Source organism: Procambarus clarkii, chromosome 14 (assembly GCF_040958095.1).
Source record: "Procambarus clarkii isolate CNS0578487 chromosome 14, FALCON_Pclarkii_2.0, whole genome shotgun sequence".
Lineage (NCBI taxonomy): Eukaryota > Metazoa > Arthropoda > Malacostraca > Decapoda > Cambaridae > Procambarus > Procambarus clarkii.
Window position 1 is genome coordinate 1,384,422 of NC_091163.1, and position 17,626 is coordinate 1,402,047.

Below are 17,626 nucleotides of genomic sequence, written 5' to 3' on the forward strand. Positions count from 1 at the left end.
CTCCCTGGATCCAGGCTTTACCCTCCCTGGACCCTGGCTTTACTCTCCCTGGACCCAAGCTTTACCCTCCCTGAACCCAAGCTTTATCTTCCCTGGACCCGTGCAGGCTTTACCCTCCCTGGACCCTAGCTTTATCCTCCCTGGACCCTGGCTTTACCCTCCCTGGACCCAGGCTTTACCCTCCCTGGACCCAGGCTTTACCCTCCCTGAACCCAAGCTTTATCTTCCCTGGACCCGTGCAGGCTTTACCCTCCCTGGACCCTGGCTTTACCCTCCCTGGACCCTGGCTTTACCCTCCCTGGACCCTGGCTTTACCCTCCCTGGACCCAGGCTTTACTCTCCCTGGACCCAGGCTTTACCCTCCCTGGACCCTGGCTTTACCCTCCCTGGACCCAGGCTTTACCCTCCCTGGACCCTGGCTTTACCCTCCCTGGACCCTGGCTTTACCCTCCCTGGACCCTGGCTTTACCCTCCCTGGACCCAGGCTTTACCCTCCCTGGACCCTGGCTTTACCCTCCCTGGACCCAGGCTTTACCCTCCCTGGACCCTGGCTTTACCCTCCCTGGACCCAGGCTTTACCCTCCCTGGACCCTGGCTTTACCCTCCCTGGACCCTGGCTTTACCCTCCCTGGACCCAGGCTTTACCCTCCCTGGACCCTGGCTTTACCCTCCCTGGACCCTGGCTTTACCCTCCCTGGACCCTGGCTTTACCCTCCCTGGACCCAGGCTTTACCCTCCCTGGACTCTGGCTTTACCCTCCCTGGACTCTGGCTTTACACTCCCTGGACCCAGGCTTTACCCTCCCTGGACCCTGGCTTTACCCTCCCTGGACCCAGGCTTTACCCTCCCTGGACTCTGGCTTTACACTCCCTGGACCCAGGCTTTACCCTCCCTGGACCCTGGCTTTACCCTCCCTGGACCCAAGCTTTACCCTCCCTGAACCCAAGCTTTATCTTCCCTGGACCCGTGCAGGCTTTACCCTCCCTGGACCCTGGCTTTACCCTCCCTGGACCCTGGCTTTACCCTCCCTGGACCCTGGCTTTACCCTCCCTGGACCCTGGCTTTACCCTAAGTCAAGGCCTATAGATTCTCGCTCTGTCGGGATAATTTTTTGTTGTAAGTGGAGTATTGGGAAGGTGTGTGATGTGAAGATATATAGATGCTTGGGCGATGTCTATTCCATTGTGACCAAGTCGTCGGGAGAGGACTGCCTGGTTGTGGCGCAGGCCGACTACCGTGGTACACACTCCAAGTATTCATAATTGAACTTACATAATGCTTTAAGCTTAAGGACTTTAATTCAACCTCTGAAGGAGTTATTATGACCATGACAGTAGCCTACTGATCGACCAGAACATAATTCTGGACTAAAATTAACTTTTAGTGTGCATTAATTGGGAGGTAGCTGGACTTTTTTCCGTGTATACATTATTGTGAATGGATGACTGAACGACGACCATACAAATATCTCCAAGTGGCCGTGCCGAGCAGTAGTAGGCTCTATATACTATGCTCATAAGAGCGACCTATTTGGCCAGCTGGTCCAATCAGCTGTCGGAGCGGGCGACCAATGAGGGAGCGAGAGAGGTGATGACGTCATGGAGTGGCGCAAGACAACCAACGAGAGGCAGGGAAGACGGTGACGTCACGGAGCCGAGGAGGCCCGAGCCCGCCTCGGCAGCAGTCGGGTGTTGACAATAACAACAGGGCGGCTGTGATCCAACGCTCTCCAGTGTGACCTTCGCTGACGTCGTGTGCGATGGCGCCCGTAACGAACAAAGCCAGCCCGGCTGTGGTCATAAAGAGGAGTAGTGACACAGAGACGGACGAAGGGTTCCACTCGCCGTCGGCGAGCAGAGCGGAGGGCAGGTGTGAGAACGGGCAGGCGGAAGTGAGTAATGGCAGCACCAGCAGTGCCAGCGACAGTGACGGACAGCAGGAGCCAGCCTCCCACGCCGCCTCCTGCGGCCACACGCAGGAGGCTAACGTAGAAAGTTGTAGCCAGAGGGAAGCCAAGAGTCGGGAAAGGTCGCGGGAGAGAGATAGTGTGGAGAAGAAGGCTGCGAGTCTAGCCAAATATGTAGTGTTCTCCCTGGTGGAGAAGACGGAGGCGAAGTCGAACGATAAGGTGGAAGAGACACTCCTCAGGTGTGTCAAGATGATGATGCACAGACACGAGATACTCTTCAAGGGAATGATGAAGAGATTTGACATTACCAGAGAGACCGGATACGTGTCCTTTGTTGCGGTTGCCAATGAACTATTTGAAGGTGGAAAGATGGCTATTACTTGGGCCAGGATAGTGGCTCTCTATGCCTTCGGTGGACAGTTGGCTTTGTACTGCAAAGAAAAAAATATAGAGGACTTCAACGACACAATAGCAACGTTCATGGGCACGTACGCCAGTGAAGTGATTGCGCCCTTCGTCAGGAAGGCTGGTGGTTGGGTAAGTTGTGTTCTTTTGGTTTTTATCATAAACTAGTATTATGTGAATCATGCAGGTCCTATTGGTGGTTCTAACCTTGAGTGACAGTGTAGTTGCATTGACAATGATTGCAGCAAGTACACTATATTATCTCTGTTGTCTGTCGGGGAGTATTAGATTTTGTCTAGTGAACCATCAGTGAGCCAGGATTTACACTGATCATAATTAATGGCTTTATGTAATGTATGATTTCTGTACCTACTATTTAATCACGTTCCTATGTACTATTTTATAAAGTTGTTTAAATATTAATGTATTAATTTTTATTAATGGATTCTATAACGTATGTTATGTATATACTGTACTGTATATTGTACATTAAAAATAATCAAGTAATTTATTAAATAAAGTAAGCTCAGCTTATTTTCAGACATACAGCATGGAAAACGTATTAAAATAGGTAGGCCAAGCATTAGTGTAAAAGTATTTAGTGTTTTGATATGAGATTTGTCTACTTGAGGTCACTGTTAAAGAGATTGAATAACAATACAGTAAGGTGTTCTCCACTTGACCCATAAATACAAGCCATCAAAGCTTTGTTAGTGATGCTTGATAAAAAAAAAAGTTAATGAACTATTCCCCCCTCACCCCCAGGTTTATAAATTGCAAAGGAATTAAATCTGCAACAAGCTAATAGATTTAAACTAGGCTGTCTATGGAAAGCTTATGGTAGTAGAACTGCTTTTCAATTTTGGTTTTAAATGTATACTGTCCATTGATTAAATAATTTGGTAAGTTCCATTTGTTTGTTATTGGAGTAAAGAAAGTATTTTGCTTTTGATTGAAAATGCTTTCCTTTCCTTTTAAAGCTGCAGTTTATAGTGATCTTAGGCAGTGTAGTTCTTCGTTCAAAACTTTCATGCCCAATAATGATTTTAAAGATTGAAGGGACTGTACTTTGATTATCCTTGATTTCTCTGATTATGAAGTCAGTATTTGCATTACCTGACATAGTGTACCTTTAATGTTGGTTTAGACATGATTTAATTACTAACAAGACTTCACTTCTAACTTTATTTTTGTCATCTTAATTTTTAAATATGATCTATACAATAGTTGAATGTCAGTCACCTGTATCTCTAGTTGTCACATTTCATGATCAACAATGTTAAAATGCTAGATCATACTCAAGATGAGCATTTCATTACAGGCTGTTGAGTAATAAGCCTTATCAAGTACATTATAATGTCAATGGCCAGCTTACACACAAGTGAATCCTATCATCTACAAAACCTAGACAGATGTACCAGTTTTCACCACCCCACACTGCCCCAGCTGATCAATGATAGTGCAGTCCTCTTGACAATCCTTGCTTCTCAAACTACACGAAATATATAGTCACTTCTGCCAATTTGTATTCGTTTTCCATCTGCCTCTGAAGTTGAAGGGTTTCTGTGAAATGCATGCTTTAGCAATATCCATCAGGCAGTCTTTGACAAGTTAATTTTCAACTTCCCTCTCAAGTGAAGAACGATATAAATATAATGAAGATTTGTGCCAAAATCATTGATCTAACCCTTCGTCATATTCAGTAACACATGCTGCACAGTACTGTATACAATATAAAATATACCTCTTCTTTGTTTGAATATGTTACAATGTACAAAACATAACCTTAATTGTTTTAAATTAGAAATAATGTGTGAGAAGAGTGAGAGAGTTTGAAGGCAGATTTGGTGACTTTGTGATACCACTAGGGTTACATTTTATTGTTACCATGCCTGGACAAACCTGGTCCAGGAATCTATTTTGAAGATCAGAGAATGCAGTAAAACACATGATTTGGAAACGGTTTCTAGGCATGTCAAATTACAGTAATGCCATTTTGCAGAATTGTATTGTATAAGCTTGGTTTTTTGGGGGGTCGATTTTTATCACTTAGCATGATGACAGTGAAGAACACCCTACTGTATTGTTATTCAATCTCTTTAACATTGACCTCAAGTAGACAACTCTCGCATCAAAACACTAAATACTTTTACACTAATGCTTGGCCTACCTATTTTAATGTTTTCCATGCTGTATGTCTGAAGATAAGCGGTGTTTACTTTATTTAATAAATTGATTATTTTCAATGTACAATATACAGTATATACATACAGTATAGAATCCATTAATACAAATTAATACATTAATACTTAAACAACTTCATAAAATAGTACATAGGAACATGTTAGTGATTAAATAGTAGGTACTAAAATTATACATTAAATAATCTAGTTAATTAAAGTTGCCAATATTAGGGGCCCAGTGCTTCTAAAGGTAAAACAGAATCTTGGCTACCAGATATTCCCCAGATTCTCTCATCCCCACTGATAGTATATGAAAAATTATAAGTTTTCATGACTGGTCTATCACCTGTGCTCCTCTCTACCTGAAAATTCCTGCATTCATTAGTAAGTCCCAGTTGTGCATGCTTGGTGCACAAGTAGGTTTTGCTTTGCACCATTGCAGGAAAGATAGAGGACTTACTGAGGTAACCAATTTGAAAATATAATGCAGTGAAATGAAATCCCCCTTTTCCTAAGGTCCTAAGGGTATCCCAATAGCTCTCCATTTCCCAACCTTTGTCACTGCTTACCCTAGCACAGGCTTCACTATCCTAAGAGTAAAGTAAGGATTGCTTACACCACTAACCTGTTTTCCACAGTAATGCTGCCATTTGGTGGAGATTGGTGCTTGATTTTGGTCTTTTAAACATCTATACAACTTTTCTTGGTTAATCTAAATTGTACAGGGAGTGTAAAAGTAATGTTTCTTGAGTTCATAAAGAAAAATGAGAACTATTGCAGAAAAATTGTAGAACTGAGCATAGTATGGATGCATTCAAAGTTCTTTTGCTGTGGAAGAGTAGAGACTTTCCATTACTGGTCTTCACTACAGTTTTGCATCGGCAGAGATTTCTGGCATGAGGCACTACGGGTAGTTACCTTCATTGGCTGCAATTGTAAAAATGTATACAGCAGTTAGAACTAATATTGTTTATAGATTAGTTAGTACTGTACTGTACACTGCAAACTTGGTACGACAAAGTTTATTGGAGCGAATTCATTCTTGAAGTAAACTCATTCTTCTCTATTCCAATAACATTTGAAGCAAATGGCTATTCATTCCATACAGATCATGTTCATATCATGTGGTCCCCTGTGGGCCCTAGCTGCAGATGCTCAGTCAGCCTAAATTTTATTACATTGGATCCTCTAAAATTCTGTTTGAGTAGTTCAGTACAAAATAATCAGGTACCCTGTACTACCAAAATCCTGATGGGTAGGTTTAAGATCTTCACAAATAATCCAGTTTTCCAAATAATTGGCCCTTTTTTTTATACTACAATACAGGTACAGTATTGTAAAATTGTCCATATTCAATGAACCATAGAATTTTGGTTTAGCCATGCTTAATGGGTTACCTTACTGTGCAGTTACCTTGCGATGATTTCAGGGCTTAGTGTCCCCGCGGGTCTGGTCCTCGACCAGGCCTCTTGGTTGCTGGACTGGTTAATCAGGCTGTTGGACGTGACTGCTTGCAGCCTGACGTATGAATCATAGCCTGGTTGATCAGGCATCCTTTGGAGATGTTTATCAAGTTCTCTTGAACATTGTGAGGTGTCGGCTAGTTATGCCCCTTATGTGTAGTGGAAGCGTATTGAACAGTCTCGGGCCTCTGATGTTGATAGTTCTCCCTCAGGGTACCTATCGCACTTTTGGTTTTCAACAGGAGTATTTGGCACATCCTGCCATGTCATCTTGACTCGTGGTGTTATTTCTGCATGCAGGTTCAGGACCAGCCTCTCTAATATATTCCAGGTGTATTTTATGTATCTCCTGCCTATGCCCAGGAGAATACAGGTTTAGGCATTTTAGTTGGTCTCAACTAAAATGCCTCTCTCTGTCTCTAAATCTTATTTTTAAAAAGTAGCACCATGTACCATAATGTGGTAAATGATCCTGTCCTCTAATTTTCCAAACCCAAAACTTCATTTTTCTTAAGATTTTCATTAAAGGGATTTCATTCAAATTAATAATCAGAGATGGTCTGATAATCACTTTCAAAAAACTTTATTTGCACCCCCACTGAATGCAATGCTTCACTTACAAAATGCATGTCAGTTATGTGATTTCTTATAAAACTGGCCCACTGACATTTTGGCATCCCAAACTATTTCCTAGATTAAACATTTTTAAATTTCGACCTAGCCCTATAAAACTAGGGTACTCTAGTACTTTTGTCTTCTGTACTAGTTAAGGAAATGTGAATCAATATTCATTTCTGTCTAAGCTAAACTTCTCCCTCAAAGGTAAAATTTGCCATACAATGTTTATTTCAAACTAGGTCCATTATCTTTCCAACAACAAAAGCTGTTCATTTTCATAAATTTCTAATGAAATATGTTAATTTGAACGAGTTAATGATTAGGCATGTTTACCATAACCATTATTAAATTAGCATTTCTGGTGCCATCTCTGACCTTCACTAAATAATCTCCCCCCTTGTAAGGTGGGGCATGATTGTGGTAAAGTACCTGCACCCAGTAAGCCTCGTGGGTCACAGATGTCTAGTGATCCAGTACATAATCTCTGGGGAGTCACCACAGTAAATCACAATGGCAAAAAATTAGGGAAAAAAACTATCTGCTGGAAATTACTTAAAGGAGATAGCTAGTGGGTTGTTTTGGTCTCGTGCCTTGTGCAGTCTGTTAAATAGATTCAGAATTTGGAAGGTTCACAATATTATAATGCAATTAATATTTATCAAACTGCTATATTCAAATATTCTCTAAACTGGAATGTTGAAATTGGTGACTTTTGTGTTGGCATATATTTCAAACACAGGTTTGGCAGCCTGAATTTCTTGGTTACTCTTGTGTGATTGAACCACATTAGATTCAGAATTAATTAATTATTAATTAATGAGTTTAATCTGTTCTGGCACAGAGCTCGTTATGTGGAAAACTCATCTTGAGAAACAAATTTCCCATTTAAAATAAAGGAAATAAATTTAATCCGTTCCACTCCCAAAAACATCCATACTTGTATGTCATTTTATAATGTAAATATAATACTGCACATGGAATTATAAGTGTTTTGTCGTACTGTTTTCACGTTTACCTTATGAAGAGTTGTTGCTGGCTTGAGGGAGACGATGGGGAGGTGGGAAGGAGGAGAGGGGTTATGGTGTGGAAGGAAAATCCACCTCTGAGTCAGGCGGGTTCTCATTCTTGGGAATTTCACCCCACTGGGACTGGGTTGTGGTTCACTATCACTGGCTCTTCTTTTCTCTACTTTTGCAAAGAATATATCTATTGACAATTGCTTTTGTCTTTGTTTTAGGATGTTCCTAAAATGAGACAGCAAATTGTCATTAAACATGTTCACACACCGGGTTGTCACTGCTTTATCAGGGCAGCTTTTCCAAGAATGCGGTCACTTTTTCATACACTTCCCTGATCACACTGGAAGAGGCAGCATCTTCCCTTACCTCCTCATCCCCTTACTAATGGTGCAAATTGTTGATGAGGACCTGCTATACTACCTTGTGAGATCAGTCACACAGACACAACGCTCATGCTTTGCTATAATTTCCTTTTTCAAATCCACAGTAATTGTCTTTCTTCCTCTTGACAACACTATCTTTAGCAAGCAGCTTCTTTGGCAACATTGTGCGTTACAAATTGCAGTCACAAAACCACAAAAAAAAAAAACGCAAATAAATGCAGAGGGATGCTTGTCGTGCGCGATACAAAAACAACATTGGCGTCGGAGGCGTCCGAGAATTTGAGAGACCCCGCGAGATGCTAGGAAGCACCATGTGGTTTTGCATGTTAATAGAGGTGAAGCTCATCAATAGACAAATTTGCTGCGAGTGGCTTGCTCGTTACTCGAAATGCTCATAGATAGAGCCGCTCGTTAATCGAGGTGCCACTGTACTTTGATGTACCGAATATACTGGAAGATAATTTTTTTTAATATTTTACCATTATCGACCAAATGTGTGATATTTACATGTATAAAATCATGTTTTCCTTATAAAAAAACTCCAATTGGCTTGTTAAAAAAAAAAATCTACACCAGTGTATGTGGTCCTCTCTGCCCTTGAATTTGATGGCTTCTGGAAATTATGCCTAAATATTTCCACACTACCCATAAGTAAATACTGTATTTGTCTTTTTCTGGGTGAAATAATCATGATAAATATTTAATAATATATTTTATTTGGCACATTGTGCTTTAACAATGACGTATGTTAAACTTTAACAATTTGTTACCTGATGTATACAGTATACATCAGCATTTATTGCAGGGTTTATTTTGTGTGTGAGATTGGCAAATGGATTGGTCACTTTATTAAATATACAGTACAGACCTGTATATTAATTTTTTTATATAATGCTCTCCTCTCTTCACTGATTTATCCCCATCCCATGGAAAGTAGGGTTATGACAGTTTTTGATACCTCATTAGTTCAATTTGAAGAATTGCCGAAATATAATGTTGGAAAAAAATTAATTTTTTAATACATTTAATAAATAATACAAACTTTATTGTAGCTGAAATTTGAATACAGTACTATATAGCACAATAGTTTAACACTTACCATCGTTAAACAAATTTTCTGTACAGCATTTAAAGTAAATGCAGCATCCAAGTGTTTTATTATTAAAGTTAATGCAAATACAGTACAGTACTGTAAATCATTGATATGTCAGCATTTGTAATTAGTCTTCCTCCTTTGCAGATAAAAATATGTGAAGAGTTTCCAGCCGAAGAAGATATGGAAAGTAAGGCGTGGAGATACCTCACATGGACAGCTATTGGATTAGGGTTGGCCGCTACTGCATCATTCTTCACCTCTCATTAGTTACTGCATTTGCATGGTACTGCGTTGTGGAACACTGGCGGCCCAGGTGTGGATAGGGAGGATTTTATCATGCTTGCGGCTCACCTTTTGCACAACCCATGTGCCAATTGATAACACCTTTCATAGTTTAGCACATGGCACAATCACTTCTGTAAATATTTGTTAGTGTTGTCAATTTGAAATCATAGGTTGCATCGACTGACTATTAACGATTTAAGCTGGTACTGTACTCCTTGAAAACTCTGATAATTACTTGGGTACTGGTCAAACCTATGGCTATAAGAAGGGGGTCTGGTTTGAATGACTACTGTATGGTGTATATTGCATTTAATATATTTCAGATCTTTCTTATTACACATTCTATTCTATGATAATAGAAATATGGTACTGTGTATATTTTTTTGATGCTTTTTATGTGTTTGTCGATTTTGTTTATTCTCCATTCCAGTGGAAGATTATTATACATCATAAAATTACAATTTCTTGGTGTATAAATAATTTCTTTACAGAAATACACCCTAAATTTTTTGTACTTTTACATTACACCTAATTTTTTTTTTATTTTTTTTTAATTTGGATGCAGTTGATATGTACACTAACAACCTGCAATGTTTGTGTTGGTATTACACTGTACCTATCGCAGATTGTTGGGCTTCAGGCTGAAGTATACAAATATTCTACTACACAGACTGCAAGTAAACAATGATCAGCTGTGGTTCAACTTTGGCAATCTTTGACAGTTGACTTCAGTACTGTATTAAATTGATGTCAAATGCATCAATGTTACAACCCCGGTAAACTGTTTCTGACCATTACCCAGGCCATAATATAAATAACTGTACATAATATGCTGTGAAAAATTTAGGGTTTTCAAACTACATATTTTTATTCATATCTAAAATAAATATACTTTATTAAAGCATAGTTGTATTATTGATTCATTCTTTTACAAGCAGTGAAATAAAATAATACATGTATTGACAAATGCATAGTCATCAGATTATAAGGGATACGAGTGAAAGTCTTAACACGTCTTCCTGATGATGAAGTGTGAATTGTAACGCTCTTCATTTTTTCGTAAGCATTACTGCATGTGAAAATTAAACATGGATTTTTCTCAACATCAGAATAGGTGTTTAATTGCAATATACAGTAGTCTTCTAAAATGGTGATGCTTTACAATTTGATCTGCTTTATAAGAATTATAGGCATCACTGGTGGTTTAATGGCCAGTTGTACATAACATAAATCATTATGCTGTACTATTTTTAAATATTATAATACAGTAGCAGTATTAGGATATGTTAATTTGATAGTTGGCTTTTAATATCCAAACGACATCTTAAATCTCCCATTTATTATTCCAAAATATTTGACGTAGACAAATTGTCTAAATTTTTGTAAAGTGTAAGAAAATTCAGAAATGAGAGAAATGGCAAACTGCTAAACCTACTGTATTACAATACATAGTTACATATCACACTCGGAATGAATTAACAAATTCCTAGTGGTACTTATTAGACACCAGTAGTACAGTATTTACATTATCTGTCTGGCTGGCTTACCATTGTGGATTTTCTCAAGACATTATATACAATATATTATAAGCTCTTTGCAAGATTTACCTTTCAAAAATGGGTGTAGATTATACACCTAGAAAAACAATTGGAAAATAATTGTTTGGATATTGGTCAAATTAGCCTAGGCCTATGGGTGGGTAAGTATGGGGGGTTGTATTGTTATGGGCATGAGAATGCTGTATATTTAATACAATATATTATACATCTTTCACATTTACTACAGTTACAAGTTGTTCGGAATTATTATATTTTTATTCTATGATAATATAGGTACCGTGTGTATTTTCAATGCCTTTCTTGATTCGCTTGACTGATTATAATAATTTTTGTCTTCCGAAACCCCATTTTATTTTATTAAATTGTCAGAATGCTAATCTAGATCATTAATTAGATTGCCTTGTTTATATTATAAACACAGTTAAATTGGTAAGTGCATTGCTCTTTGTGTCTTAATTTCATTCCAAATAAAATATAATTTCATATGCAGTTAAAATATTGTTTAAGGAGAATATAGCTTGGTGTGGAACATCTGATTAACCCTTATTATGTTTGTACATATCTTTGGGATGCCTTTATAATTTTCATTATTATGTAAATGACTTATTTTAACCAAAGCTCAAAATCTATAGAAAAATATCTACAGTAACTAAAAATATCAAAGGTTGTTTATCAATTACAGCTGTACAGTACTGTAACCTGTCAAGTAGCAAAGATACTAACAAGGTTAGCCTTGTTAGTTCCAGTTGTATTCAGCCGAGTAATGTTTGTAACATTCTTATTTAATATTCCATAATGAAAGTGTATTATACTTGTGAAGTTATAATATAGATAAAGAATGTTGAAGTAGACAAAGATTAGGACTTTAGGAACAGCTTTATTGCACATCAGTGCCAGTATGCCGTCATTGGTAACGATGTTTATAAAAAAAATCAATACCAGTACAGTATATATTACTAAGAACTCTATATGACCCGACCAGGATTCGAACCCATGATGTCCAGGATCACCCCCAAACGTACACAGTACCGTGGCCACCGCACCAATCCATGGTACTTGCCTAGTTGTGCTTGTGGGGGTTGAGCTTTAGTTGGTCCTGCTTCAACTGTCAATCAACTGGTGTACAGATTCCTGAGCCTACTGGGCTCTTATCATATCTACATGGAGACTGCCTCCACCACATCACTGCCTAATGCATTCCATCTGTTAACTACTCTGACATTGAAAAAGTTCTTTCTAACATTCCTGTGACTCATTTGGGTACGAAGTACCCAAATGATAACTTAAACATGTTTCTGAAGGCAGTTCTTATGTTTGCTAGCCTTGCATTTGCCGCTGATGTTATCCTTTTGTGAGCTTCAGAGGACTGGTCTAGTGTGATATCAATCCCCAGATCTTTCTCTCTTCCTGACTCCTGAAAGATTTCGTTTTTCCAGTGGGTACCTTGTGTTTATCCTCCTGCTCGCTAATGGTGCAGTGGTCATGGTACTGTACTGTGTACATTTGGGGGTGATCCTAGATGTCGTGAGTTCGAATCCTGGTCAGGTCATAGTTCTTGGTGTTCTATGGCTTGCATCTTTATGCAGCCATTCTCACACCAGTATATATGTATTATACAGTATATATATTTTTTGTTTAGCTTAACTTCCAAATTTAGGATATGTATTTTTATTTTTATCCATTTGTTGTATTAAGTTTTGTAAAACATTTTCTTGGGGTACATTGTAATTTTATTAACTCTTATACTATACTGTAGGCTTGTACTGTGTTTTTTTTTCTTTCTGGAGAACTAAAAATATTAGCTGAATTTTACTGTAAATTGTCATATAGGTGGGATATTCTTTTTTCTTTATTACTTAAGAGGCAGGCTACATTACTTTTATAATACTGCGATCATTTGGATTATAAATACTTCTCAGTTTATTCTTTATGGCATTTTGATTTCTTGAATATAATGTTGAAGAAAATCATACTTTGGATTTGGTTAACAAGGCTTCTGGTGCCTTGTGTAATAATGTACTAAAACATTTGTTGTGCATTATTTCATCTAGTGTAAATGCTGTGCAGTGCTAGGAACCTGAGGATTATTCAGTACAAATTAAAGGCTTGAGTCGACTTCATCCCAGTCTCGCTTGCAAATTTAAAGAGTAATTGTAAATACTGTATTATATAATTCCCCCCCCCTTTTTTTTGTGTGTACCAATGGTTTTGCAATTAATATTAATTTTTTTCAGTATCTGGTAAATATCTTTTTGCTTTGTAGTCATGGTTTGCAGCTTAAGTCATTTATGTACAGCATTTAGTTTGGATACTTTATATTGGCATTGAGAAGTAAAATGTCTTCAAATATATTTATTCTTTGGGTAAAGTAATGTTTTCATTTTTAATTTTAATTTTGTTTTCAAAAATTAATGTTTTGTATTGGGGCTTTTGAAAGATATTTTAGCACTGTAGACATTAAATCACTTTAAAATAGTAGCCCCATCATAGTTGCAAGCATAAGCAAAGAGAAGAGACTTTGTAGCAGATAATTTTGAGGGAGAGTCAGTTTCATGTATTTTTTTTTCTAAATTGTTTCAAATTTGGAGTCTCGATACCTGATAAACATTGGTATAACACATGCACACGATCACCTCCACTTTTTCCCTTTAAAGATTACTTGATAAAATTGCTAGTATATACTCTACAGTAGGGATAGTGATGCCTTCATAAATTGCTCCTCAGTGATAAATTAATATTTAGTTAGAAAACCTTGATCACTTCTGTGGCATAGCAGTAATAAATATATCTAGTCAACTACCTTAGCAATTGCTTGCCATCATATGGCAAATTAAACATTTATATTTTCTTGAATCTCTTTGTGATATAATAATTTGTATAAACTATATACTCAATTTGCAGTAAAATGCATTATATTAATTAATAGTACTGTAGTAAGGGTTTGTCATTCCATGGAAAGGCACAGGCAATTTTGATGTCCCATAACCATTGAATTATGTAAACCACCTACCTTATTACTGTATTTGTTTTTTTCCATTATGATGATGTAATGCTCGAAAATTTTCATCTTTATTTTGAACTGAATGGCATACAATTTTGAGTTATTGCTCATAACCATTGGTTTATATGAAACTGATTAGGTTATTGCTGTTCTTTGCTCTCATGAAGAGTGTAACATTTAGTCATATTTTGGCAGTTTTTATAAATACTGTATACATTAAAAAATAAAATGTGTATATATATTTTTCTTCTCCTTGATATATTTGAATGTTTTATTTAAATGATCATAAGATGTGCAATGGTCAATCAGTACAGTATAAACATACAGGCTGTGTTGGAAAAGGGAAATTTGTGGAAGTGGAGTAAGGGATGGTAGTTATCTTGAGATGATTTCGGGGCTTTTTTTTTTTAGTGTCCCCGCGGCCCGGTCCTCGACCAGGCCTCCACCCCCAGGAAGCAGCCTGTGACAGCTGACTAACACCCAGGTACCTATTTTTACTGCTAGGTAACAGGGGCATAGGGTGAAAGAAATTCTGCCCATTGTTTCTCGCCGGCGCCTGGGATCGAACCCGGGACCACAGGATCACAAGTCCAGCGTGATGTCCCTCCCTCCCGACTGGCCGTAAGGAAGGAAAGTGAGTTAATTCATTAAGCATTTATGCAACCACTTGCAAAACCTGTACATCTTTTCTCTCTTATGGTGGCTTTGTTTACATTTGTTAAATAGCTTGAGCTCTGAAGCACTATGAAGTTTTTATAACAATAACCTTGTGTTGTGAAATGTTAAAACTTGTAAAAGCTTAATGTAAACAAAGCTGCCATGAGTAAGGATTGTAAAGGTTTTGTAAGTACTGTAAATGCATAACATCATCTTAAGTTTGAGAAAAGTTAAGATTTTGAGTAGAATTCAATGATCTGTGAAGTGTTTGTGGTGTCAGGAGTGAGTAAAACAGTATTAGCATTAAGGTTTGCCTATTTTGTACTGTTGCTCTGGTTATACAATACATTGGTACAGTATCTCCAAAAACCCATATTGCCATACAGTGTACAATATTTTTCTAGTAGACTGATTTTACTATAAAATTGCCTTCAGATATTTGGATTTTATTTTTTAAGATCATATTTTTCTTAGTTTTGGGCTTTCGGTAGTAAACATTACTCTTAAATGTAAGAGCACAATTAGGTGTGCTCTTATGTAATGTAAGGCTTGATATTAGAGGTCACACTTCTGACCTCAAGTATCTTTTATTTATTTTCTCTTAGAGTAGTATTTTCTGTAACTTGGGTATCTCCTTATTTTTTTGTTAAAACTGTTTATCAGTCAAGTGTGCCTCTTCTTGAATTTCGTCCTTTGGATTTCTGTACCCATCTCCACCTTCCCTATAACGATCCCTTCTCTCTCTCTTTCTGAGCTTCATACTGCCCTGGCCCTCTTTGGTTTTACAGCAGCGGGCTCCGATGGCATTCATTATGAGATGCTTCGCCATCTTCCTCCATGCGCGTCTCAGTATTTACAGAGTCTGTTTAATAGGGTCTGGGAGTCGTTGTTAGTCTCTGAGGACTGGCTCAATGCCGTTTGTCCTCCCTGTCCAGAAACCAGGGTCTCTCAGGACATCCCCTAAGGATTTTCGCCTTATTGCCCTCACGAGTTGTCTGCAAGCTCTTTGAACGTATGGTTAACGGTTGTTTGATGTGGTTCTTAAAACGCTATCTCCACCTCTCCCCTTCTCAATATGGTTTTCACAAGTGCCGCAGCACAACAGATGTCCTGGTGAACTTTGAGGTTTACATTCGTACTGCTTTTGCTGCGAAGACCTCCGTTGTTTCCGTCTTTTTGACCTGGAAAAGGCTCAAGACACCATCTGGCAGTATCCTATTTTGTCCCAACTTCATTCTTTTGGCCTTCGTGGGAATCTCCGTCTCTTCCTCCAAAGTTTCCTCTTTCTCGTCGCTCCTTTCGGGTGAAGCTTGGTGCCACTCTCTCTCTGCCCCTTTTTGGCAATATGAGGGTGTTCCCAAAGGTAGTGTCCTGAGCACTACTTTTTTTTTTCTAGTTGCCTTAAACGGTCTTCTTTCCTCCCTTCCTTCTGGCGTCTTCTCCGCTCTCACCCTTTGTTGTCAGGGTGATGATTCTCCTCTCTAATGGCGGCTTCAACTTGCGATTGATGCCGTGTTGTCTTGGGCCACCGATCATGGCCTCAAGTTCTCTATGTCTAAGACTTGTGCTATGACTTTTACTCGGAAGCATGTCATTCTTCGTCCTTCTTTGTCACTTTATGGCCATCCCCATATGTACAGGGATTCCGCTAAGCTTTTGGGGTTAATTTTTGACACTCGTTTGTCTTGGTCAGCCCATATCGCTTACCTCTAAGCTGAATGCTCTAAGGCCCTTGCCTTCCTTAAGGTTTTGTCCCATACTTCTTGGGGGCGGATAGACGCACGCTCCTCTCTTTACATTCCTCTCTCGTCCTGTCTAAACTCGATTATGGTTGCCCTGCTTACTCATTTGCTTCTCCTTCTGCTCTTCACCGTCTTGATGCTTTGCACCATGCTGGATTGCGCCTCGGCTCTGGTGCCTTTCGTTCGACTCCTGCCCTCAGCTTGTGTGTTGACACTGCCTTCATGTCTCTCCAGGACCACTGTGATTGCTACTGTCTTTGCTATCTGGCAAAGATAGTGGTCCTTGCAACATCCTTCCTTTCACCTCTGTTGTGCTTTGACTCTTACCCCTCCTGTAGCTCCTGTTCCTCTTCACCGCATCCCTCTTTCTGTCTCGCTTACAGGGCTCTTAACATTCGTATTTCTAACGTGTCTCCTCGTATTGTTCCTTCCTTTCCCCCGTGGAGAGTCCCTCTTCCAAAATTTTGTACTTCCCTGACCCGGATCACTAAAGCTTTTACCCCTACTACAGTTCTGAAATGCCTTTTCCTTGAGCACTTTTCTCAAGTGCTCCTGCTCCGTTTCCATCTTCACCAATTGGTCTAAATCTGTGGATGGTGTAGGCTACTCTGTTGTTTTTCCTAATTGCACTTATATGTGTCACCTCCCTTCAGATACTAACATCTTCACTGCGGAGCTTTATGCTATTCTCTATGCTCTCTGTCTCCTGCTTTCTCGTTGTCAACCCTCCTTTGTGATTGTAGTTGACTCTCGCAGTGCCCTCATGGCTCTCGGGTCCTTTAATCCTGTCCATCCAGTAGTCGTCGAGATTCAACATTGGCTGTTTTTTATCTCTAGTACCCTGTACTGTAAATTTAAGTCCATAGAGTTTTGCTGGGTTCCCAGCCATATTGGTGTTTCTTTAAATGAGCGTGCGGATGCTGCAGCTCAGGAAGCTATAGCTTCCTGCCAGTGCTAGATTTCAATGATTTAAATCATTGAAATCTAGCACTGGTCATTTCTCAACTTTAGCAGGTAGAATCTTCAAATTTTGCAGATGTTCATAATGCAATTTACAATTGTTGCAGATCGATAGCTAGCTCTCATGATTAACAAATTGTACACTATTAAATGTTACCTATCCCTGTGGCCATCCTCTTACCACCATAATAGGCAGTAGGAAACCGTTCTAACTAGGCTGCCTATTGGACACTTGCTTTATTTGTGGGCATTTAATGGAATATCTCCCTGCTCCTTATTGCTCTACTTAGTTTTGCACCTTGTGGAATGTCCTGATTTTTGGGAGTATTGTAGGTATTGTTTACTT

General features: G+C 38.9%; 1 protein-coding gene across 1 annotated transcript; it reads left to right on the top strand.

The window, feature by feature from the left end:
- Positions 1 to 1,642: 1,642 nt before the first annotated feature.
- On the top strand, positions 1,643 to 14,154 carry LOC123755908 (induced myeloid leukemia cell differentiation protein Mcl-1 homolog). Its single transcript, XM_045738848.2, has 2 exons — positions 1,643 to 2,446; positions 9,221 to 14,154. Exons 1-2 carry the CDS (start codon positions 1,760 to 1,762, stop codon positions 9,341 to 9,343), a joined length of 810 nt encoding a protein of 269 aa, XP_045594804.2. The 5' UTR covers positions 1,643 to 1,759; the 3' UTR covers positions 9,344 to 14,154.
- The last annotated feature ends 3,472 nt before the right edge of the window (positions 14,155 to 17,626 follow it).

Excerpts from the sequence above, each read along its gene's own strand:
- LOC123755908 (XM_045738848.2), top strand. The coding sequence starts at position 1,760 with ATGGCGCCCGTAACGAACAAAGCCAGCCCGGCTGTGGTCATAAAGAGG. Across the intron at positions 2,447-9,220 it reads TCAGGAAGGCTGGTGGTTGG|ATAAAAATATGTGAAGAGTT; the intron begins GTAAGTTGTGTT and ends CCTCCTTTGCAG.